At 43.8% G+C, this 25,261-nt stretch overlaps 1 protein-coding gene across 4 annotated transcripts in view; it reads left to right on the forward strand.

The window, feature by feature from the left end:
• The first annotated feature begins 121 nt into the window (after positions 1–121).
• The window catches only part of scrib (scribble planar cell polarity protein), a 60,086-nt gene continuing 34,946 nt past the window's right edge, over positions 122–25,261 (forward strand). For all 4 annotated transcript variants that reach the window (XM_070986122.1, XM_070986125.1, XM_070986121.1 and 1 more), the window contains exons 1-2: positions 122–1,161; positions 24,795–24,912. In XM_070986122.1, the coding sequence (XP_070842223.1) occupies positions 1,003–1,161; positions 24,795–24,912 (277 nt within the window). In that variant the 5' untranslated portion in view covers positions 122–1,002. The remainder of the gene's footprint in view (positions 1,162–24,794; positions 24,913–25,261) is intronic.

The following is a 25,261-nucleotide window of genomic DNA, read 5'->3' on the forward strand; positions in this document are numbered from 1 at the left end:
CCACTAGGTGGTGCTATAAAGTAACGTGTGGCTTCTGCTCTGGAGGCGCGAGGAACGTGTGGCCTCTGCTCCAGATCAAACCAAACCCAGCCCCCCACACGCCAAACCGGCCTGTCTCGGCTCAACAAGGGGAGGGATGCGCGGCTGTTGCTGAAGCTCCTGCCCTCGCTGCTGATATTTTACCCACGTCGCATAGAAGTAACCGTCACTGGGTAGTTTCTTTGACGTCTTTTGGGATGTTGCTACTACATAGAGTTGGCCTGTTAAGAAGGTGTTTTCGTAGCTCGCGTTATACTAGTGTTAGCTAACGGCAGCTAACCACAAAGGCGTTCAGTCAGTTACTAGCCGATGTTAGCTAACAATAACTAGCTTGCTAACAACACAGCCGGTGAGCACATCCTCGCGCAGCCATACTCGGGTTAATCTCTGCTGACTCGCTCCGTGCGCTATGTTAGCTGGTTTGTGGTAGCAATTTATCTGTAACCTAAGTCAAGTGGTTGTATTAGCAGCTGCCACTCATGACTAAGATACTTCAAGCAACGTCTCCGCATAGCTGGGTCGTTTGCTGCATGTTTTTCAGCTAACCACGGCAGAGCGTCGGTCTCATACAGGGATGGTGGCGGTAGCAAAACGAGCTAACGTTACTCCCTCTCTGTGAAGAAGTGAGTGAAAGAAGTGAGGGAACACTTCAGCCAAGCGGGAGTTCTCAGGTCTGTTTATGTTAATTGTAATTCCGGGGTTGATGACGCGAGGACCAACCTGACGACAACCCTTGAGCACGGCTGAACCGAAACTAGGAATATTGCGAACAGATCGAAGGGATTATTTTTGTGTCTATAAGTGGATTTCGGCCTCCTGATCAGGATCGTCGTGGGAACACAGAAAGTGATTTGACATTGAGTGAGCCCACTCCTGCAAAATATCCTCTGTCCCGCCGACCTTCACCCTCCGATGCGGAGATTTCAGTAGCACCGGCAACCAAATCCCCCACGGCGGCCGGACATGCTGAAGTGTATCCCCCTGTGGCGCTGCAACCGCCACGTCGAGTCGGTGGACAAGCGGCACTGCAGCTTGCAGACAGTCCCTGATGAGATATTCCGCTACAGTCGCAGCCTGGAAGAGCTTCTCCTCGATGCCAACCAGCTCAAAGAGCTACCAAAGGTATGCAGGGTCCACAGATCAAGAACGCCAGCTCTGTGTGGTTATATGAGGGTCCTATATGTGTAGTTTGTTGGGTTAAACTATGCCAAATTCCCTGTGCCCCAACACACTTGCACAAAGTCGATGTTTAATTAATCTGTTTGAAAAGCAAAGGTTACTGCCAGGTTACATAAGCAGTGCAAATAGCTGTCATGATATCACCTGCTCAGGTGCTTCTTTCTGAAAGTACCTCCCGCCAGCTTCCTTGGAAAAGGGTTTTGTTTTTGCCCTGCAGTGCTGTCAGCATTGGAAAATGAAAGCAAAAACGACCCTCTGTTTCAGCCATGCACCCCAGAGTGCATTTGTTTGTGTTTCCACGTATATCAGTGGATAACAGCAGTGTCCAACAATCTTGCATGGCAGTGTATTTTCAAGAACACTGAAGCCTTACTGAACTTGAATATGAGGAATTCAAGTGTGAAGATAAATGAACAGAGGTGGTGGGATGTTTATAGTCAGTCCAGATGAGTGTGTATAGAGGGTTCTCCTGCTGCAGGGAGGATATGCTGCATGTTCAGAGGGACTAACCCTGACCAAAACAGCTGCCACACAAGATGTTGCCTGTAGTAATGGCATCAGTGGCCAGTTGGATTGGATGCAGTGTGGGAAGGCATGTATGGAATGAATTGCAATGCCGTCCCCACCCACACCCCCACTATTTGAAATATGACAGAAGTTCTCTTGGCCGAAGAGTTTATTTTAAGGGGAGCAGGAGCGTTGTTAGTCTGTATTCCCTATAGCCCTCAAGAGCTGTGGAACAAAGCACTTGCTTGCTCGACTTTCTCCTTGTTTTATTCAGTTCAAGGCATTGTTCATTTTCAGGACAAGAGACTGGCTGTGATTGTGATGGAGCAGGGAGTTTGTATGAATACACTGGTTATTAGAACACATTGTCAGTCTGTCACATTTCATGGCTTTAGTTTAGTGCTGAAACTGACAAGTGAGACATTCACTAATGATGATTGTTAACACGTCAAGGTCAGCAGAGGCTGAAGTGATGACAGGGCGGCATGTTACCTTCTGGGAATCACAACCAAAGGAACTTTTTTAGCTCATCTTGCAGCGATGGATATTTACATTTGTGTCTTTGAACAGTTCCTCTGCTTTGACATGTTTTAGTTTCTACACACCACAAGAGTGCTTATTTTAGATCAGCCCTCCGTAAGTTTGATAAAAGATGGCCTTGTGCATAACTGCTTTTGGAACCCAAACTTGACTACACGCTTTTGGCACAGATAGACAGAGAGCTACTCATAAAGGCACACGGAAAGTAGCTGCTGAATATTTAACCCGTCTTCAGTGTAATTGGGGCCTTTTCTTGACACAAAACTTGAGGCCTGCTTTGCTTGACGAGGCATACCTGCAGACAGACAGTGTGTTTCCACCACTTGGTTCATACTTGTCAGATATCCTCAGTGTACCTGGTGCATGGTCCTTGAAATACCGAGTGACGGACGGATACACCCAGATATTCCAGCGCAGACAGCTAACTGACACAGTCTCTCTGTGTGGTGCTGGCGTCAACCAGGAGACATAAATGCGTGGTGACAGAATGTCTCGTGTGGTCGCAGTGAATGCGTAGCGTGCAGACACAAAGCATATGGGCCCTCTCTGGTCCTCAGAGTCAGCGGGGCTTCAGCGAGGGAGCAGTGTGAGAGTTCAGGCCCATACAGGGTTGGGAACAAGGGCACTGACTGTATGATGAATTGCATTACCATAATGAGCTCATAAGTGAGTAAGAGTCTGAGTGCCTTGATGCGTTTGTGCGCTCCTTCCTTGTCACTGTGTATTCAAGTCAGAGATGAGTCTGTGGACTTACTTGTCAGTCTTTGGCTATTTTTAGACGTCAGTCTAACATCCCGGGTCATTTTTGCTCATCAGTTCATCCCATGCATCTGTGAATGAGCCTGCCTTTCAACACAAAGAGTATGGAGGAATGTGAATGAATTGTGACAAGCTTATTGACTGCACCACTGTGTACAGCATACGCCACAGAGGAAGAATCATCAGCTCAGAGCCGTCACAAACTGTCACTTTAAACTTTAAAGGAAAGCTGGAACCTGACCTGGGACACAGTCACAAGTGTACAGACCAGTCAAGCAGGGATATTTTCAGTCAGATAAATGTATGCAGGAACATTTCAAACAATGAAAATATGACATAATCAGTACAGTCGTTAAATTATTTTAAACACACAAAACTGAGAACTTGTTTCAAATTAATGTGAATGATAAAACAATTGTGATGTGCAGAGGTATTTAGTGTGGTCCTGCTGGGGCTGTATAGGTCTAGATCGTATCGGTAGGGGTTTAACATAGTGAACAGATGGAGATTTAGACGTCCTGATGGTTTTCTTAAGTTTGCAGTGACTCACCCCCACCACACCACCCAACGATCTTAGATTACGCTCTCCGTGGTAATTAAGTTTACATGTGCTGCATCAAGAGCCGTTTTAGGTTTGCAAAATAAGAAGTTTAGATTTTCCGTTTTATGGTTAAATCTTACCCAGGAAGTGATCGTACTACATGAAATAGTAGCATCTAGTATGACCTCTCTGTAAGGAAGGAGTTTAGAGAACCTGTTAAGTAGGCAGCTGGTCAGGAATTCCCTTCATGCCCATACATCCTTAGCCCTTAATGCGACATCATAGCTCTCTTTTTTTTTTAATTGCACAAAAACTTTTCTCAAATAGTCTGCAATGGGTCTTCTGTTTTGCTGTTAGGATGTCTACTTTGTGAGTTTTAATGTACAGTAGTTTCACTATAGAGGGGCCATGTTGAGCATCAGAAACCCAGACCATAAATGGAGAAAATCTTGATCACTTTTTTCAATTTTTATATATTGGCCGATCTCTCTTTCCTATGTGTGAAACTTTTGTTTTATTTTTTCTGTCAGTTGTTGAAGAAATTCTTTTAGCTGCTTTGACAAACTAGCCCTGCCTCAAGGATCATGTTGAGGAAGAGGGGAGTTATCTTTTTAGCCATACTCAAGTCCCATGACAGGTTACAAAGAAGTCCATTCAAGTCCAATTGCCCACCCCCCCATATCCAATATCGTGGCACTTTGTGTCTCCTCTGTGCACTGCGCTGCCCCTGACCAGGCGTACATCAAGTCTGCCAGCATATTACGACTCAAATGATCACTTTTAAGATTTGTTGTAGGTCACTTCACCTGCTGAAAAGCAGTCCCTTCACGGAGGGACCAGGCGGGCTGCAGGTGCAGTAGAAAGCAGCCCAAATAGTGACTGTAACATGTACACAGCTGAGTATATCTACTTGTTCTTGTTTTTGTTTTTCCATTGTTGAAATAGGTAACAAATCCCTGATGATGGGTGTGTCCCCATCAGACTTTGCGAAACAGGTTTTAAGCGTGTTGCTGGCAGTATTATTACCAATAAGACCTTCCAGGTACACTTGATATGTTACAGTACAGATTTCCTGCCTCAGCACTTGCCCCAACTAGAAATATGAGAACCATAGCATCCAATAACTGGGCTGTGTGGAAATCTATAACTGCTATCAGCGACAAGTCTGTGATTGACTGATTGCTCTTTCACTACTAATTTGAGGTCAGGTTTTGTCTGAAAAGGGAAAATGCAATGTGTAGATATTTTGTTGATTAAATAAAGGGGAACTATATGTGAATGACAATTAGGAAGGATGACTTTCTTTTTAGTGCTCAGCTGTCACCAGTGCCCTCTGTGTGTGTGTGTGTGCGTGCGCGTGTGCTAACAGATCTGTGGCTAAAGGGCAGATTAGGGCTTCACCCGGCCGTGAAAACGCCCCTCAGCACATCAGTTCTGACCCCCCTTCATACAGGCCAGTGCATCTCAGTGTACGCTTCCTCTGGGATCTGCTTTTCTGCCATTTGGGTCTCTTTCGAGCACATAAATGCACTGATAAAAATCTGAGTCTTTCTCTCCTGAGTCCCTTGTGCATGTTCAGCCTTGGGTCAAGAGAAGCCCAAATGAGGCCCCTTTTAGACCACCATTGTTTACCCACACTTGAATTGTCAAGTGCTTTATTTTTGTGTCCTTGTTATGTAAGTCTTTATTATTATCTTAAGGGATATTGAAAAATGGCTCTGTCTAATTGAGAATGAATGGTGCTCCACCCATCTGCTGTGTATTTTCTAATTAAGGTGTGAAAGAAATGCAGTCTGGCGGGGCTTCAAAGCCAAGTTTGCTGCTCACAGAGGGAAGTTTGGTTTAAAATCTAGGACATGTACACTTATCACTGTGTCCTTTCAGTGTACTGTTGAATTCTGCGATCTGTCTCATCTCTGTAGGAGAGCCCTGGTTTATCTCTCCCCAGTGACTGGCTGAACCAGGCTAAGACCAAAGATAAATTACACCTGCCACTGGCCTCTCTGCGGTAAAACCGCATCGTTCCTCTGGCTCAGCTCTTTCTCACTCTGTTGCCCCTTTCTTCCCTGCTTTGGTAAAGCTACGTTACTATTGTCCACAAAGTGTAAATGAATCTGAAGTATGAGCTGTTGTGTGAACATTTTGATTTCGTATCTCAGGCCAGACTGTAAGATTTCCTCAGTTTGTGGCTGTCATTGACCCTGTCCCCACCCTGCCTGTGAAGGACTACATCCGTGAAAAAAAAAAAAAAAAACAGAAGTAGAGGTTTTTAAAAACTTTTGTAATCAGGCACACCCCCCACCCCCGCCATGCAGGACTGGGCTGTATCACAGTCCCTGAAAAGTGGAAGAGATCCAGAATTGGTTAGGCCATGAAGAAACAGCAGTGTGAGAGATCTGAGGTTCTTTTTGATGTAAGAGCACATTCAGCAGGTTTCTTTGTCTGAGCTGATGACCAGCTGGTCTCACATCCTGCCTGCCCCCTCCCCCAATCTGGTGGGACATAGGGGCAATGGGAGGGGTGTGTGTGAGTGAGAGAGTGAGCATGTAGTGGTAGTGGGGGAGCATTTTATTCCGGAGATGGATTAACAGGAGAAGGGGAGGGGGCTCTGGCACCTACACAGGAGGAAGTGATTGGAGAGCTGAGCTGAGCTGAGCTCCACTGATCCCCAGTCCTCTGGGACTCTTGGTACTGGGGCCATCCATCCATCCATGAACACCGGAGTCTGGGCTGACATGCAGTGTCAGGTGGGAGCGAAGCAGTCAGAGAAGTGGTCACCGAGCTAACAGCCGGTCCCCCGGAGACTCCTGCACGGTGTGGATGGAGCTTGTGCTTTGCTCTATCTGACAAGCACATATACACCCTTCGTCCTTGTTTCAAGTCATTCCTTAAAACAAAATGCTAAATTTCTGATCCTGGCTGCTCCAATGTAAAGATTTGCTCCTTTTCTCTTTTTTGTATAATTGTAAAGGTAATATCTTTCGGGATTTAGGAGTTTTCATTGGACAACTGAAGCAATTTGAATGGCTCGGGTGCTCAGTTTGAAAATGTGTGGCACACATTTTTCACTGATCTTTCGAGAAGAAATTGGCAATTAGAAATAAAAGTTGGCAGATTAACAGATAGTGGAAATAATAATTGGTTACAGGCCTACTGGAGGTAGAGAAAAACTGCTCTACAGCTCACAGTCCTGTCATTATAATGTTGTCGGTTGCACCCTGTGTGGTCTTGTTGACTTTCACGTGTCACGTGACATGCGTCCAGCGATTCCCTGCATTTCTTTTGGCAGTGTGATTTGGACCTAACACTCTGGCCTTGGTCACAGGCCTCAAAGGTAAACAAGGAGGCAAAGCTCCGGTGAATAATTGATGGCTGTGGTGGAGGTGGCAGCTGTTTGCGATAGGGGAGAGTCTGTGGCTGGGCTGCATGCCCTGCTGGAGCATTGTGATAGGATGGGAGTGTTTGCTACAGGCATTAAGTATACTCATACACAGACACACACACACATACGCACACAAGATGTGCAAGGTGACGCTTTTTTGGGGGCTTTTTTTTTTGCCCCCACTGTATTTATGTGTTGATTTCATCTTGGCAGCCAGTGTTTACAAACCTCAGACGTAAAGGGACAGTATCCAGGGAGTGGCACTCTTAAATCCTTACAAACACACAAACTAAAATGCAAAGCAAGAAGCAAACTTTATTGTATGTCAGATCGGCTAAGTGGCTGGTTGCCACTTTTTGCATGAGCTAAACTCTCCTGTGGGTATTCAGAAGCAAATTCAGAGTTCATCTCGGTTGAGCAACATCAGCTTTGTCTTAAGTCACATCATTTTAGGGCTACAACTAACATCTACATTATGATAACCGTTTGTTAGCTCAAAAAAATGTCAGCCAATACTGAAAAGCATTTTTGTCTATCCAACTGTCAGAACCCCAAAACATTCAATTTACCACACAATGGTAACGCAATTAAGAGGTTATTTCCCTTTATGTTAACAGTACAGTTTGAGGCATCTTGTGGCAGATGTTTGTTCTGTTTGAATCAAACAGAAAGAAAGAGGCCGCTGCCGTCGATGACCACGTGAAGTTTGGCGTGGTTAAATTCAGCAATGACATTTTCTTTGGGATAGGATGCTGCTTCTGAACCTTTTGATCATACAGGAGCCCAGGAACTCCACTCTCAGTCACACAAATGGCCCTTTGAGGTTGATCTGTCAGGGTGCTGATGTCCCCGCGGGGGAAAAGGTCGCCCTGGATAGCATTAAAACCAACCACAAACAAATGCTGCCCTTTATCTGCTGGCCACACATGGTCATTGAAGGCCCCTATCTATCACTGTGAAACCTGATAGCCCTTACATCCTCCACCTGGTGTGGTTTCTGTACCAGTGGCTTTGGATGGGTCACTGTCCCTCACCTTTAGCTCCCTTATCTCCATCCAATTTAGTATATACAGTAGAGGCTGTGTTTTACCACTCAACACAAATGCTGTTTTTAATATCCATTCAGCAGGAGTAGTGGGGTTGGGATTTAACCAATTAGCAACCACTTCATCTGCACAACAGCTACCACAACAGAGCCGCTCTGCTTTTATATGCATTTTGAAGCAGGTGGCCGGTTCAGAGCGACTTTCTGTCGGGGCTGGTCCCAGTGGTAGAGCTGTTTCAGGGCGCACACACGAAGCTCTGGTTTTGTTTTTTCTGTGGGGCAACTCAGGCACTCAGGCAGCGTCTAGGTCGGGGCTGGTCTGATTTGTTGACGCCTGTGTTTTTCTTGTTGATTCCTTTTTTGTTGGGAGCGTCTCTGCGAGCAGGAAGTGGGAATAATCAAGTTGAGCCGTGGAATGCCCTGTTTTTGTGAGACCATCTCCATTCTGGACATTGTTTGGTAGTGTATTTAGGGATCTTTAAGTCCAGGCATAAAAAAACGGAGGTTTGAGAAAAATCAGCTTATGTTTTATTGTTGTTTACTCCAGTGCTCCCCTCCTAACAGATGAGTGTTTCTGTTTTGTTCCCTTCCCCTCCCTTTCTCCCATATGCACTCCCAGTTTTGTGATAAGTAATGTAAAGCACCTTGTTTCTCTGTAATCTCACAAGATGTGGCACCAACCCATGAAGGAATGTTAAGCCTAAGAGCTCAAGAGTCATGATAAAGGAGTACAGTAATTCACTCATGGCTGCTGCAGTGTTTACTACTGCGATGTCAGTGTCTGCACCACTTGAATAATCTTCACTGGGCTCACTCTCTCACTGCTTGTCAGCTACATGGCTCCAAAGTGCAAACATTTGGTTCCATTTGGGGAATATTTTTTCCCTACCCAGCCAATTTTGATTGATGATTGTCTCTAAACTACAATGTAGTGCATGTCTGAATTGCAGAGATGTTTTGTGGTCCACTGAGAGCTGCTGTCCCTCTGCTTTAAACTATATAACTTCTGTTAAAACTGCTGCAAATGAACAATATATCAACCTACACAACCCAAAGTATAAATTACTGAATTAAATCTCTTAGTTTATGTTTTGAATATACATGAAAAAGAAGTCTCGGATTGATGTTCATAGATCTTGACAATGAGCTAACCTGGGAGCATGTTTAAAATGTTTATAATTACTGATGTTGGAAGGATTTCATGACACTTTTTCTTCACACGTTTTCTGAAGACATTGGGCCAGCACATGAAAAGCTGTGTCAGGCGGTCTCCAGCCAAGATATTGTTGCTATTCCTAAAACTGTAAGTGGGTCAGGGCCACCTGTGTGCAAAGCCTATGGTTCTGATTTGGGAGGATTTTTTTTTCGAATGTGAGGAACTTGGAAATTAACAATGATACACAGTCATGGTTGGTTAAATGGTCACTGAGCAAACACAATGTAACACAGGTTGAATGTGTGGGTTGTGCCACATGACCAGTTTCAGGCTCCTAATAGAGGTGCTGATGGGTGAATGTTTGTTTGTATGACCAAGAGAATAGATGAGAAAGATCAATAGAAAGCACTGCAGGGTTCTTTGGAGACAACAAAGCACTGCACATGCATGTATGTGTCATGCTCATGCCAGCGACGAATAACAAATGAAACAGTAACGGGTCTGTAGAAAAGAAGATGGCAGCAGTGCGTGTCCACTATGGGTGCATGTGTGTGCGCACATCATTGTGTCCGTCAGTCGCCCCCCAAGCACATCTATTCATCTCCAGTGCAGCAAGAATGCCCTCATTTTCTGCTGACCTTTTTTTTTTTCACGTGAATATGTTTTATTCTCGGCTCTTAACAATTTCCTTTGCCTTTTCTTGGTGTTGATGTCTTTGCTTGTAAGTCAGTTGACATGGTCTCAACAGAACAGCCAAATCTGATGACCGATTCAGCAAGTGTTGACAGTCGGGGTATTGTTTATAGTAAAAGGTCAGTTATTTTAACTCGAGGAATTGCAGCAATTCACAATACAGCTCTTTGTGTCCATTCTCTTTGCTTTATTCTCCCACCAGACAGCTTTATGATAACTCTTCATTCACTGGGGTGCGAGGGTTCAATCAAACGTCACTAAACCACATTTAGGTTCCACGGGAACAGCACAGAAACTCCATAAGTCTGAAATCCTGTCTTAGTTTATGATGGCATTTTGGATTTAACATGTTTCCTAACTGCATTTTGGAAAAATCCTTATCCTTAATCCTTAAATCCAATCTTAAGTGAAGAATTTCCCAAGTTAGGATGGCATGGACCCTATCCTAAATTCAAAATAGCTACCAAAAATGGCAGCACCACTGTTGTTAGGGCTGTATGGCAATGGCCGTGAACATGGGGAACAACATTATAACTGAAGTATTATGACTGAAAGATAATAAGAGTAGGAATAATAATTGGCATCACTGGGAAGAAAACGTCCTAGAAAGGTGATGTTTTCTCTCCTCCACCAGCACAATTAATACCTCTGACTCATTGAAGCTAAAACTTATCGCCCGTCTTTTCTTGTTCATTACAGCAAACTAGCTAGCCGGTAGCAAGTGTAGTGAGACAGCCATTGATATTACATATTAATCAAGAATACAGGCAATGACAGGACGGGTGATGACTGAAGTATCAAGTTTACATTTCTAGATTTCTTAAGATAAGTTAAGAGGTCGGAGATGAGATAGGACACAGCCACAAATTTCTGAATTCAGTCTGTAATAGTCCTTGAAGCTTAAGTTAAGATTAGAGAGACTTATACTTTACTTTATTGATCCCAGTGTGGGAAATTCTATTGTTGCAGCAGCAGGTTAAACATACACGTAAAGAGAAGTATTTAAGAATAGCATATAAAGTACATAAAAGTTTTTGGACAAGCAGTTGTTTCTGTAATGATACACCTAAATACAAAAAAATAGGATTCTTTTTGAATTTAGGGTTGAACTTCTCTGTGCTTTGTAGTCTTTAATTTAAAGAAGATTTGATTAGAATTTAATAATATGATAATTTTACTGCTGTTTAGATAAACTTTAAGCAACTGGTTTTGCTGAAGTATGAAACATTTGGGAAAACTTTGGTGTGCACTGTGTAATTAACTCAGCATAGCTGTGTTTGCACTACAGCACGTGACATCCGAGGAAACACAGGCATGCCTGGAATCTCCAGGAGTTTGCCCTGCCCTCTGGAAGCTGCACTGACTCCCCTCGCTCGCTCTTACTCACACACACATGAACTTTACTCATTGCACATTCCTGTTGGTGCAGCCCACACACAGGCACGAAGACAAACACAGAAGCATGCATGATACACATGCACATTTTGCTTCGGTTGAATTCTCAAGCTAATGGAGCTTAATTTCAACACCCCCCCCCCCCCCCCCCCCGTTAAATATGAGCCCCCACTCATTCTGGTAGTGTTTTAATTAAGCTAGCCCATGAACTTCTGGGACTTACTATGCAAATGGGAATACTGAGAAGGAGCTTAGCTGAAAGAGTGTTGAAGACTCACTGAGCTACCTGTATAGTCCTTTTTTTCAGGTCTCAGTGAGGTATTTCAGCTCATTTAGGGAACATGGGCACTGTCAAACTGATGTTTAGGCATAAACTGCCTTTCAGATTGGCTGGCTTGATGTCAGCTCATTGCAGATGTTGCTTATCAGTGTAGATTTTGCAAAAAAGCAACAAGAAGTTGCAGGACAGAGGTGCCACTGATATATTTACTGTAGTTTAGAAACAGTGATGCTTGTTTGATCTGTGATCACTGTGTGTGTTTGTGCTTATTGTCTTGGCTTTCACTCCCAACGCTTTGTCCCATCAGCTAGTTCTCACCATTTGTAGCTCGCGGTTGAAGGCAGAACCTTTTATATTCCCCATTTTTTTACAATTGTGATGGGGCTATATGGCAAAAATATCACATCACAGTATTTGTTTTCATCTTGAAGAGTATTCTGACAATGACTGAAGCCTGAAAAAATCAAGGGGTTCATTAATAAAACTATAAAAAATAATAGAATAATAATCTGTTCAATCATGGCTTGGCTTGGTTAGGTTAGTGTGAATAACATCAAAACTTATGCTTTATCTGCCTTAACAAAACAATTCAAGTTAGCTTGTTAGCTTATTACAGTAATGGTGAGGTCACTGGGACGGTACCTTTCAGGTGAAGGAAAAGATTTGTTGTGTTTCCTGTCATGGTCAACACCAGCTGATGGCCTATTTTACAGACTGTCTTAATCTGCGCTTTGTCGTTTTGGAGTTATCCAAACCACTTCATGTCCTGTTACCTTTTTTGTCAACTCTTTCCTCGGCTTTGGGGGATAATGCAAGTTCCCTTTCAGCACTTCAGTGTAGAGTATGACTTTGTAAAACAAACTGGGTGTAGATTAAGAGGGTGCTAACAGAGTTAACCAGGGACTTTTGCAAGTTTGTGTTCTGCTTGTTTTACAGCTTTTTAATTGTCTCCCTTTTGTTGCACTGATGGATAATGAGCAATGAGCATTGTTGTCCTGGTCTCTGCTCTAAAGTTACACTGCTGTACACTGTGTGTCTGTGTGTTAGGAGCTCAGCCACACCCTCTGCAAACAGCAGCCAGCAACACAGAGACACAGAGGCAGCAAATGCTTTGGCTACTGTCACGTTCATTTCTGCAGTGTGAGTTGTTAGATCTATCCATATGGAGTAAAAATACCTGAAGTTTATCATTACTACCAACATGAATTTCATCACAATCCCGTATTGAGATTGTTTTATCACCCAGCCTGCAACTGACAGCTCACTGGTGAACCAGATCCCACACATCATAATCACCTCTATTTAATTTTACATGTCTGATAGCAAGGGCTTGCATACTGCAGGAGGAATGCTTGGACAGGCTGCAGGTTACATATTGTCACATGTTAGTCTGTGAGCAGTGATCGTTTGTGTGTGACATTTCCTGCAGCTCAGCAGTCCCATCGGCTCTTTTGAGCACAGACACGCCAGGTAAGGTCAAGGACGAGTGCCGATTGAGTGTACATGTACCGTGTGTGGTTGGACTCTGTCACCTCATACCTTGTCAGACAAGGAACATGGCATCCTGGCAAAGGTACAGCATGTGCTATCTGTGCTCTGAAGTACAGTGTGAGTCTTTTCATGTGCATAATCAGGTTCCCCCGTGGTGTATTTTTAGATCTGCTATCACAAATCAGTTTCGTGACGTCAAGTGTGTAGAAGAGCAGTGCCTCAGACAGCCATGGGGGATCAGCATGTGCTTGCCTGTGGGCTTAGGGCTAGTGTTTTGGTTGTTCCTGACGTTGATCCTCTCTGGAGTCGTGTGGGAGGGATGTGCAGACAACTCTGTAATTACACTGTCTCCATGACATATTAATGGGGTTTGGCTTGTAATTTTTAAGTAACAGCATCCTTGTCTTGTATTGAAGATAAGCGTATGTGCTAAAGTGTTGAGCACTCCTCTGGCCCAGTGTTTATAAATTCACAACACAGAAAATAAATGATAACAGACATAAAGTCTGATTACATCACAGTAATGGATCTGCTTGCGATGATACAGAGCAGATGTTGAGATACTGTGTTTTGTCATCAAGCAGATGTGAGCTTGTCTGAATCAAGCAAGGCTCCGTTTTCATTTCACTGTCAGTTGAGTGTCATTAGGGAGGTTTCTACTTCCTTGTTTCCTTGGCAAATTCATTGAACAAACGCCTGTCTCCAAGGTAATGGATCTCCTAGGGCCAGTGGTTTGCCTGATGCAGTGGTGCGTTTGCCCTGTGTTGTCAGGGAGAGACACCAGATGGGCTGGGGCCTCCCTGTCACTGCAGAAGTACTGCACCTTCAATGTGTGCAGAGGCACCTGGTGATTGTTGTTCCAAATCTGCTTGCAATGCCGCAACCTTGGCCTCTGCCCGAGTCAAACACATCATACAGAAGCAGAGAGGAAGAGCCGACCTGCTTGTCTTAAAGGCATGCTTTATCCTTGGACTTTAAGAAAGCTGCAGCAGCAAGGCAGAGACACTTTTAAGCAACACTCAAAGTGGAGCAGTTATTTTTTCCACAGGGGCTCGGATGCTATATCAGTGAACTACATAGATGTGACTTTGTGCTGCTCTTATGGACCACTTACTGAAGTTTGTCTTTTAGGCTTATATGCTTTTCTAATTATCTGTACTAACAACACTACAAATTTGAGAGCTTAGTTTCTAAATATGTGATAATGGGCAAACATCCCATGGCTTAAAAAGCTGTGTGCTGTAGATTAAGTAGGTTAACTGAATTATATGTATTCTGTTTTGCCATTTGGTGGCTTATGATTAGAACATTTTGACCTTTTTAATTTATTTACTCAAAAACAGTGGGGCGTTCGTGTAATCCAGATTTGTTGGATCCAGGCACTGACAGATGTTTTGTCAGCTAAAGTCTATGCAGCTCAAGGCCGGCTGTTGGTGCCACCTGATGGGGTTACTTCCAGTCTGGCCCGATTGAATCATCAAATTATACGAAGGAGTATTGTCTGTTAAAAATTTTATTTTGTTTTGTCAGTTTATTTGGATGAGGTTCAGTTCAAAACTGCTTGATCAGGAGCGACTGTGGAGCATATTTTGAAGTAAATGGACCAAGTAAATGAGTTTCACACACAAGTTGTCTGTTTATTCCAGTAGATGGAGTGAGGTTGATAAATGGTTATGACATTTTATTTCCTTTTTTCAGGCATGTTTCAATCTCCAAAATAAGAATACCAATATACTTCATTTGTATAGCATCTTTCATTAAGAAATGCAGCTCAAAGTACTGTACATTGAAGAAATGACATGCACCAATTGCTTCACATAAAAAAAACATAAAATGAACATGAAAACAGAGACAATTAATCTAACGTAAAATGTAATTCATCACATAAGATGTGAAAAAAAAACACCAAATAATGGTAATAAAAGTTACAAATAAAGAATAGAGTGCATAAAATCAATTAAAATACAACATTTCACTCACACTGTAGTATAGTAGAAGTTCTTATCAGTCAGCCCATCAGCAAAGACTTGAAGCAATGCTATGACAAATGATATGTGAATAATGATCATGGTACGGTGTGTCAGAACTTGACCGCATTAAATCTTGGTTGCTTTAAAAGTACGTTGCTATAAACCTCTTAATGTCAAACTGAAAACGTACTTGGCGGGCTGTCACTTCACCTGGCCAGGTCGACCGAGTATTAACCGTGTGGGAAAAACTAGTGAGGCTATAGTACGGCTGTAGCTGTCCTTTTCCATGTTGGTTTCAACATTCAGGAAACATTCCTGAGAGACAAATAGAAAGGCAGAGACCTGTGTGAAGCCCGCTGCAAGAGGAAGACTGCCAAGACCGTTACTGGAAAACGATAGACAGTGGGCCACATGATCCTGTGAGGGAGGCCACAACCTGGACACACACAATGCACCAATTGTACCAGGGCTCCTAGTGCACTCACGCCACACACACTTTCAGTCTGTTTTTTTAGGTGTAATACTCGACGTTCTCCCCATCGTAAAAAGATGTTATGTTTTGATAGCATTTCTCTCTTCTTTCCAATAACTTGTTACACAGCAGGAGTAGAAATAATCTAAAGTATCATATATTGTTTGGATGAGATTGCAAGTGGAGACCAGATCCTCTTTTTCTTCATGAGAGTCTTAATATGAAAGCTTGGGTTAAGTGTTTTTTTTTCTCGACAAGCACCTCAGCATCATCTTTTTTTGTCTGTATCTATATGTGCATATCCTCCTTAGAGCCTGTTCAGTGCTCTTCTTTCTATTTATGCTGAGTCAAGCAGCCGTAGAGCCAAAGTGCTCCTCTTACTGTTGCTAATGTTTGATCGTGTTATGTGTTGACAGTATACTAACTAGCCAGCAAATTACTTGTATATACAATGCCTGGGCCGTGCAGTGCCAGAGGCCCTGGGTTCCATGTTGGTCCTGTGCTGCAGAGCTTCACTGTGGGACAAACAGAGCAGGCAGGCAGCACATACCGGATCCAGCCCATCCAGGAAAGAGCCAAACGTCCTCTGCGGACTATAAACAATCAGGCTTCTGGTTTTGTGTCATGTTTGTGGGAACACAAAAAGAGAATGAGAGAGCATGTGATGAAGTCCGGGAGAAGGGTGGAGGTGGAGGGCCCCCACTACATTTCCTGATCTCCCTGTGAACTCATTCATTCTTGATGTGTGACAGCATTGCTGGAGAATCTCAGGCCATTAGTTCATCTAAACAGCAAAGGCTGAATGGGAGCAGTGTGTGCTTGCTTGACCATTAATATACTGTAACAACAGAAACAAAACTTGTGGTCCATTCTTTTGTGTTCACATTGTGGTCACAATCTGGCTTTCCACACACCTGCAGGACCAGCCATGGTTTGCATTTCCAAGCAGTGCTAATGTTTGAAAGTGTAAGCTTCACCCTCTTTGGACAAGAGGCCTTTAGATTTGGTTCATCACTACAGAATCCCCCCAAAATGGCTGGTCAGTCTTTTCTTCTAGCTGCATATAGTTTTAAGTTGTTATATTGTTTCCTGTTCCTGCTCTAATGTACACATAGGGTGTTGTCAGCAACAGTCTATCGATTATCTTTAAGTGCTCTTATTGTTGTAGTCTGGTAGAAGGTCGACGTTATGAAACCTGACACGGAAGCGAACTATCAGCAGGTGGAAGAGCTTCGGTGCTTTCAGCCTGGCTGCTGCTTTGAATTTGGTTTGGATTGCAAATCTGGACTGGGACTCCATGCTAACTCCCTTGCTCTCTCTTTCTATGTGTTATTCAAGTTGTGCACATGATGTCCCAGCACTGGTGATGCAAGCTTTTCTATCACTGTGATGGTTTTAGTAACCAAAGCAGTGATTAGCCCACCAATAGGGCAGCAGTGGAGGGATTACTTGTCTATTTTTAAAATGCTGACTGGAAATCGCTTTACTGCACCAAGCAATCACCATTCTTTGTTAGAGAAAGCATAACCAAGAGTGCCGCACGCCACAGTATTTAACATTATTATACATCTGTCTTTGGGAGGTAAATATAGTTTATTGCATTTGCACTGATAGAAAACTGTTTCCATTTTTAACATTAGCTACTTAAACTTCAGGAGGTGTAGATTTTTCAAGACCCTAGTGTAGGACGTGTGCATGTGTCACAGCAGTACTCTTCAGCCATGGATATTTGTGTGAGTTTAAGAGCCTCTTAACCACGCAATGCCATGTCCACCTGTTCTCTCTCAGTCTTCCTCCTTCAGTCCTTTGGAGTCAAAGAAAAGTGTGATATAAGCTTTTTATGTTTTTTACGACATGCACAGACATTGTATACAGCTGTCAAGCAGGAATCTGTGAGCTGGAAATTCTAGGCTGCACATTCATGCTGCATTCAGGGTCCACTGAAACTTAATCGTGTTGTGTCAGCTCAACAAAACTCAACATCATTCCCAGGGAGACAAAGGGGGAAGCCCTTGTTGTCACTGTGGCTGTTTATTAACCATGTTGATGGTCAGTTGAAACAGTATCCGGCTGCCCTGTCTTCTCAGTGGATTGTTTAAGGTGTTAATCGTGTGCCACAACGTCATTGTTTCTGTTTGTTTGCTCTGAATCGAGGGTTCCCCTTTTTTCCTATGCAGTTCGTTTTTTTCCCCTCAACAAAACTTCCTCATGTTTATCCAGATAAGTATGCTGTAAAGCAGCCAGCATATACAAGTTCCCTCTCATACACACAATCATAAACACATGTACATAAACTGTGTACACATACAGCCCCCGGGCCCAAAGCCGTCCTGACTCATGCTTACCAAACAAAACGTGCTACAAGCTCCTGTTTATCCCAGCATGTTCATTACTACCTGTTTCCCTTGGTATTATAAGTGTATTAGTTGGGGGATGCTAATCTAAGTCTGTGTCCTTACTTGATCATGCACAGCATTAGAGTTCAATAGTAAATTAACCATTTAAGAGCCTAATGGACTTCGTTTAAACAATTGAAATAGGCTCTGCTGCTGAAACCACAAAGACGGAACATACATACAGAGATTATGAACTAGTTTGACATGTCAGAATGTAGCTTACACAGATCTCCACCTGAAAGAAATGCTCAGGATGTTATGAAAGCTTTTTGTTAATCACCCAGGTAATCTCAACCACCACACGCAATCATTGCCTTTTTTTTTGTCCCCATCATGCAAATGTTGGCTGTATCAAACGCAGCTCTGGGGTTGGCTGCTGTGGTTCAAAAACTCGTAATGTGTAGTGGTAGACTCAGATGTTGCTTGGCCTGACTTGCTTCTGTGTTTGCTCTCTACAGAGATCAAAGTCACCAGGACAGGTGTAAGTAGATGGGGGGTTAGCTAGGCTGTCAGTCACACCGGCTTTACCACACCCTTCTTTCTGTGTGGCCTGCTGAGGGACTGGAGCTGGATAAGCGTAGTCTAGGCTGAAAGTGCCACTTAAGTGAAATACAAACACTCGTTCACATGTGCAGTGTTTTACAATGGCACACAAACACAGTTAAGTTGCCATACAAAGGCATATGCACACACATACACACACATATGCTTACTTTTCTTAATATGCAGGTGAAGTTAATTGTATTAACTGTGCTGTGTTACATTAAACATACATAACCCTCCATCGATGCAGTTCAGCAGTGTAGTGCTTGTAGCGTGTTTGTGGATTTGGTTGTTCTCACTTGTTACTTTCTCCCAAACACACCTGAGCTGCAACAGTGGGAGAGTGTGTGTGGGAGACAGTGGGCGAGGGCAGAGGAAGTGGGATGTAGGTTTATAGTTGTGGGTGGGTGGGTGCTTGTATTGTCTGTCTGATGTGTTTAGATTTTCTGATGAGGCCAGTGGGAGTATTGTACTCCACACTGCATATAGTGTGGACCAGACTAAACCACATTAATGACAGTCTGTTGATTTGTTGCATGTTTTGGTTAATAATTTGGTTATTCATCTGTATGAGATGTCAGTGAGCCTGTAGTCCGTTGAGACAATTTGTTGGTCAGTGGCTGAAGTCTCTGTCCCCATTAGTGGTGTAGTGTCCAGAGCACTGTGGGAATCCATTGTTTACCATCTATTCTTCATTAATAATCCACCATCACTCCCTTTCTCTCAGTGCTCTCCTCTCTACTTGGCACACAATCTTCCTTTTCTTCTCTGCACTGTTCTCCCCACTCGCCTTCTCTATCCTTCTTAGTCATTCTTGCCTTTTTGTTATCCTTCGCCACATTTCTCTTTCAAGTCTTCATCCTTCCATTTCCAGCCCTCTCTCTCTTCTCAGCAGTGCCCTCTCAGACAATGGAGGAATCCCCTGGCTGGGCTGCAGGGAAGGAGGGGGGTCAGAAAGAGCTGGCCTGTGACTGACAGCCCTGTGTGGGGCTGGCTGCTTGGCCTTTGTCCTTCTGCCAAGGAAAATGGAGGGAACACAGAGAGGTGGAGCAGCGGAGAAGCAGAGGGAAGGAGGAGGGGAAGAGGACCAGTTAGGGTGTCATTCATGTGTAGAAGTTTTGGTAACTTTGGGTTTCAAACAGTGCTGTGCAGGGGGAAGGGACGCTTCGGCCATGCACCAGAGCAACATCAGCCCGTGTGGTTCCATTAGCATTGGCCTTGAAATGACTGCATGTAGTCTTGCTGGTGCTTTAAGCTTCACAGAACTCTGCACTAAAGATATTGAGTTTAGTGAGAGCAGGATGACTGATTTTTAATGCAGAGCTGTTCTGTATGTGTGGTCAGTCATGTGCTGAGTTTATACCACAACAGTGAGCGCAGCTATCTATAGACACGAGTGTGCAATAATGAGGCTCACCATTCGAGTGACCGACCAAGTTATTCAGTCAACCAAATCCTCTCTGCTTTTTATTTCCCTGGACACTGAAAGAGTCCAGGCCAGCACAAAAGCATGTGCTCTCCCCTCCCCTCTCTTTGAGCCCCTCATCCCAGTAGTGTGCACACAGTGTGTGTGTGTGTGTGTGTGTGTGTGTGTGTGTGTGTGTGTGTGTGTGTGTGTGTGTGTGTAGTTTGTGAGCATTGTGAGGGAATTGATATTGGGAAGAGTGGGGACATGCAGACTAGGCAGACTGGGCAGATTTGGCACAAGATTAAAAGGCTCTGGAATGTGTGAATAGGAATTCCACTTAGAGAGGAAAGGAAGTGTGTGAGAGTAAAACAGAAAAACCAGGGTTATGGGAAGAATAGATGAGAGGTTTAGTGATGGTATGTAGTCTGACTTCCTCTTTCTAGCAAACTTGGAGATGTGTGGGTCCATTGATTGAATGCCTCTGCAGACGAGCTGAGACCTGATCAAGCAGATTTAGCCATTTTTGTTTTTGTCTCTGCAGAAATTATGGCAGTAGTTTAAAACAATGAACCTGGCCTGCGGGGAACAATTTAGGGCAAACATGGAGTTGAGCGTCTGGGGTTTTTCTACGGTCTCCTGCACACTGAATGTATGCTATGTAAGAGGGTGGTTGAAGTGTGTGTGTGTGTGTGTGTGTGTGTGTGTGTGTGTGTGTGTGTGTGTGTGTGTGTGTGTGTGTGTGTGTGTGTGTGTGTGTGTGTGTGTGTGTGTGTGTGTGTGTGTGTGTGTGTGTGTGTTTGCAGAGCAGGAGGAGCCTGCTCTGTAGTCTGATGGCATGATTGGAGGGAAACTGTAAGCTAAATGGAGTCACTTGACTGGAACACTGCAGTCTCTGTGAACATCAGGCTTCGGCTCACTGCATCAACAGTTGCTCATACACAGAACATACAGTTTACTCACATTTCGTACAAACAGACACACACTTTGCGTCTTGGATATTAACATTCCACTCTGTTAATTTACAGTCTCTTCCAATGCACATAAACACTCTTGTAAACACTCTAAAACAAACACCCACCGCTGCTAATACACATTGAACACACAAATATGCACATTAACCTACTGCTGCATCCCCCTGACACACACATGCTGAGTCCTATGACTGTAAGCAGAGTTCTTGGCAACCCTAAGCAAAGTAAAACTAAGACTCTGTAATCAGTGGTGTGCGCTCACTTAAAGACCTACAGCACAGGATCTGCTCCCCTGCAACTTTAGGACATCTGCAAAACGCACATGCATACACACGTAGCGCAAACAATCATCCTGAGGCACAGTAACACACTCTGAGTGGAATGTAAGCTAAGCAGGGCGATGTAGATAAGACAAAGCAGTGCATTTTATGATGCCACACACACACATACACACATACACACACACACACACACACACACACACACACACACACACACACAGTTCTCTGTCACGGGCTGCTCATGGGTGACGAGGCTTCATTCACTGTATAATAATGGGGGATATCTCATATAATAAGTACCCACACCACAGAACCCATTTCACACTGGCTTAAGTTGGCCACATTGTGGATGTTTCACAGACCCAGTCCTCCCCTCTGTGAAACCTTATCACAGTCAAACAGAATCCGTGCAGCTGTGTCAGTTCTCATAGCTGTCGTGCCCACGATTAATGTAATTTACCTAATACTTCTCTGGAATTCAAAGCAGTTTAAGAGGTAACATGGCCACTAGCGTGACGCTGCCTTACTCAAGTGGTCACATACAATTTGATAGTGTTTTTTTGCCAGATTTGGTCTTGGTGTTGATTTTGGTCAACAGTTATCAGGTGGCTTTTCTGATTGCTTTAGTTGTGAACAGCAATTCATTTCTGACTGCTGTGGCACAAAGACTTTGGACCTGATTACACACCTTTGTTAGACATGATCAGAACTAGTAGTAATAATATTATTGTACTTCGCAAAATGGACTTTGCTGACTGGCATGCTGTACAAGTACTCTTGAGACCCCACACTGCCCCCTGCTGAGTGCTGACATGGCTATCATTTACCCGCCTCCACCATCGCTCCTTTCTTTTTCCACTGAGCTAAATTGTCCTGTTCACAGCTTTACTCCCTTTCTTCAGCAAACAACTCTCACAAGGGCTCTCATTAAGGCATCCCAGTTGGAAAGTTATAAAGGAAATGTAGCATACCTCATCTCATCAGCTCCTGCCTCACTGTATAAATGGTTACACACACACACAAACACAGTCCTATAAAAGCTGCCCGAGTGACTGAGCAGACCGCTGTGGCTCACTAATGCAATGAAGAGACGGTGGCGGTACACTAAATCCCACAGCTCCAACTTGTTATTCCAATTGACCCATTGACCCGTATAACACTGTAGGTTCTCCATTGTTTAATTTGACAGTGCACCAGCTGGTGGGAAATGGCAGAGCCTGTTCTAAAAGTAGTTTGACTCAAGAACAGATGTACTATATGTTACTTATACAAATGCTAGCATTTGATTGGGAAAGTTATTAGGCATCTTGGTATTCTTATTTTATGCTGGGGTAAAGCTGGTTTGAGAAGTGGGCACAGAAACACAGTTGTTTTGTAGAAAAACACCAGCAAGGCTGCCTGTGAGCAGCCACTCAGGAGTGAATGGGCATCATTGTGAGTGTTCATAACTACTTATTCGCAGGCATGATTGCATTAGTGTCTACTGTTTTGTGCTTTCCCCTCATCACTGATTGAGGCCTGGACGACATCAAGAGAGGAGAGGAATGCACTGATGCAGAAGCTTTTATTAAGTGATTTGTTTAGCCTGGGGGGAAGAATTGCTGATTGTCCACTAGCAGCAATATGGTGTCACATGCTTCAGTATGGGAAAAACCTGACACCTCATCAGCATTTGTTAGCAGTTAAGATCTTTTTTTGTGTGTTCTTGCATCTGCTGCATGAGCTTGCAGGTGTGTTTTTCAACATACCCTCTCCCTGCGAGGCTCTCAATATCAGAGTGTCACCTGCTCTGCCTACAAGGTTGCCTCCCCTCCTGGGGGCCGGTTTCCATCTGGGCTTGTCCCCGGTCACATGGTTGCCCACAGCTCCTGTTTCCTGTTCCTGTCATTTGATACCTGTCACCTGCTTCTCAGGGAGCCAACACCCTCTTTATCTCTCGTTGGCTCAGTCCTTTTCTGTGCTCATGCCCTCCCCCAGTTACACTCTCCATCAGGTGTGGATGCCAGTATGAACTACCAGTCAAATGCTGGGGGATTTTGGCAAAATCCTGACGAGCTCTGTCTTGCAATGCCAACAAACCATGAACAGATTCTGGGAACAAACCTTGTTGCTGTAGCTGCCTCCCTCCCCATCCAAACACAATACACATAACTAGTTAAGAGCAGGAAATGTCTGTCATCAAAGAACAGAGCAGAGCAGAGCTGAGCTGCAGCATTCTTCTCTTTGGCAGTGTAATTGTAGAGCTGTCTCCCAGCATGTTGTGCTGAGTGAGTGTGTAGTGTGTGTATATGTGTGTTTTCACATTTTGACAAGCAGAAACCTGACAGTATACATCAAAGCAGGTTTTGTGTTATCTGATTTACTACGTTTATGCAACAGTTTGGAAACAGGAGTGTAACCGTGCTGCATTCTTAAAACACATATACCAGAGATGTAAGAGGAGCTTAGAAATTCTCTGGATTTTTCAATTTAGTACATTAATCTCTGGTATTTGACACACAATGGTTGTTTCCAGCAGTGGACCATGTTGACAGCCTGAGTTTTAATTTGAATTAAGGTTTAGGCTCCATGCTTGCAGACGTCTGTATGCCCTATGTTCAGAGAGCATCCCTGAGTAATGAGTTCATATAAATTCCTTCCCCAGAAAGCCCAAGTCGGCAAGTTCCTGAAGAGGCTTCCTCCCTTAGAGCGCCTGAGAATTCGACGGGCTTTTGACAGGACAGACAGTGGGTCCTCTGTGGGCTGCAGAGCCAGGGCCTGATTGAGGGGTTAATAATTGCATAGTTTTGGCCTGTTACTCTCGCCGTTTCCCGCCAGCCTGTCTTGTCTGTCCATCCTACCAGCAGATGACACACAGACACACACTGAGCGGCTGGCGGAGGAATGTTTCTGAACGCTGTCCCGTCCAACAGCCAGGCTCTTGTGAAAGCACTTGGCATGGCCACAGCGGCAGCACTCTCCTCAGCCCCGCTATCGAGAGCCACTTTGTTTGGTTGGCGTTGCTATGGTGAGGAGGAGTTTTTGGGAATATGGTGATGGAATGTTTTTAAAACCAGTTCTGGTTTGGGAATACGCACGGTGTGTTGTGTGTTCACTGAACAGTTGTGACTAAAACAAAGAGGGAATATCTCCAACATTTAAAACACCAAGTCTGCAGATATATGCCACTCGCCACTTAATTGATTTTTAAATTTTGATTATCACATGACTGTGTCCTCTTTTGATCTAAAAATTGATATTAATGCTGAAATGAGGAGTGGATGAAGTATTAAGTTCACTCGATTGACAAACAAACCTGCTAGTATTTTGATAATTTAGTCATTTTTCAAACAAAAATGTCAAATATTATCAGGTTCCAGCCTCCCAAATGTGGGCATCTACTGCTTTTGTCATGTCTGACTGTGTAGGAAGATTTGATATTTTAGGATTTTGGACTTTTGGTCTGCAAAAAAGCTATTTAAATATGTCACTTAGGGCTCTGGGAACTTTTAATCATTGAAAAAAGTTCTGGCAATTTCTAAACCAAACATTTCATCAAAAGAATAGTTGGCAGATTATTGATATTGAACATAATCTTTCGCTGCGGCTCATCTCATTAAGCATTTTGTATATGATGTTACAGATCTGATAGCATTATCAGCAAGATTTGATTGTTGAATATTGTCCCTCGATGCATCCTGACAGGCTTGGATGGGAAAGTATTTCATGTTCTGTTTTGTTAAACATGGCATCATGTGTCTTCACAGCCTTTCTTCAGACTACTGAACCTCCGGAAGCTCGGCCTGAGTGACAATGAGATCCAGAGACTCCCTCCTGAGGTGGCCAACTTCATGCAGCTGGTGGAACTGGACATCTCCAGAAACGGTAAATGAGCGCATAGACAAATTCATTGTGCACTTGTGTCCGTTGTTGTACAATCTCTGCTTGTAAGACCACTCATTAGCGCACAATTACTTTAATGACATCTTTTAAAACAACCATCTGCTCCTGTCTAGACCACCCCCCAAAAACACCAAACAACAAACAGAGCTATGTCTGCAAAGATGATATCTGCCTCGTGGTGTTAAGCAGCAGGAGCATAGCCAAGTCGGTTGGAGAATCAACATACCAGCAGCAGCCATTAGATAAATATTTGCTGGCCCTCTTTGCCAGATTATCCAGTCTACCTCGGGGCAGAGCAGACATTTATACTGGACATGAATCTCCATGCCCT

Source organism: Chaetodon trifascialis, chromosome 18 (genome assembly GCF_039877785.1).
Source record: "Chaetodon trifascialis isolate fChaTrf1 chromosome 18, fChaTrf1.hap1, whole genome shotgun sequence".
NCBI classification, from domain to species: Eukaryota; Metazoa; Chordata; class Actinopteri; order Chaetodontiformes; family Chaetodontidae; genus Chaetodon; species Chaetodon trifascialis.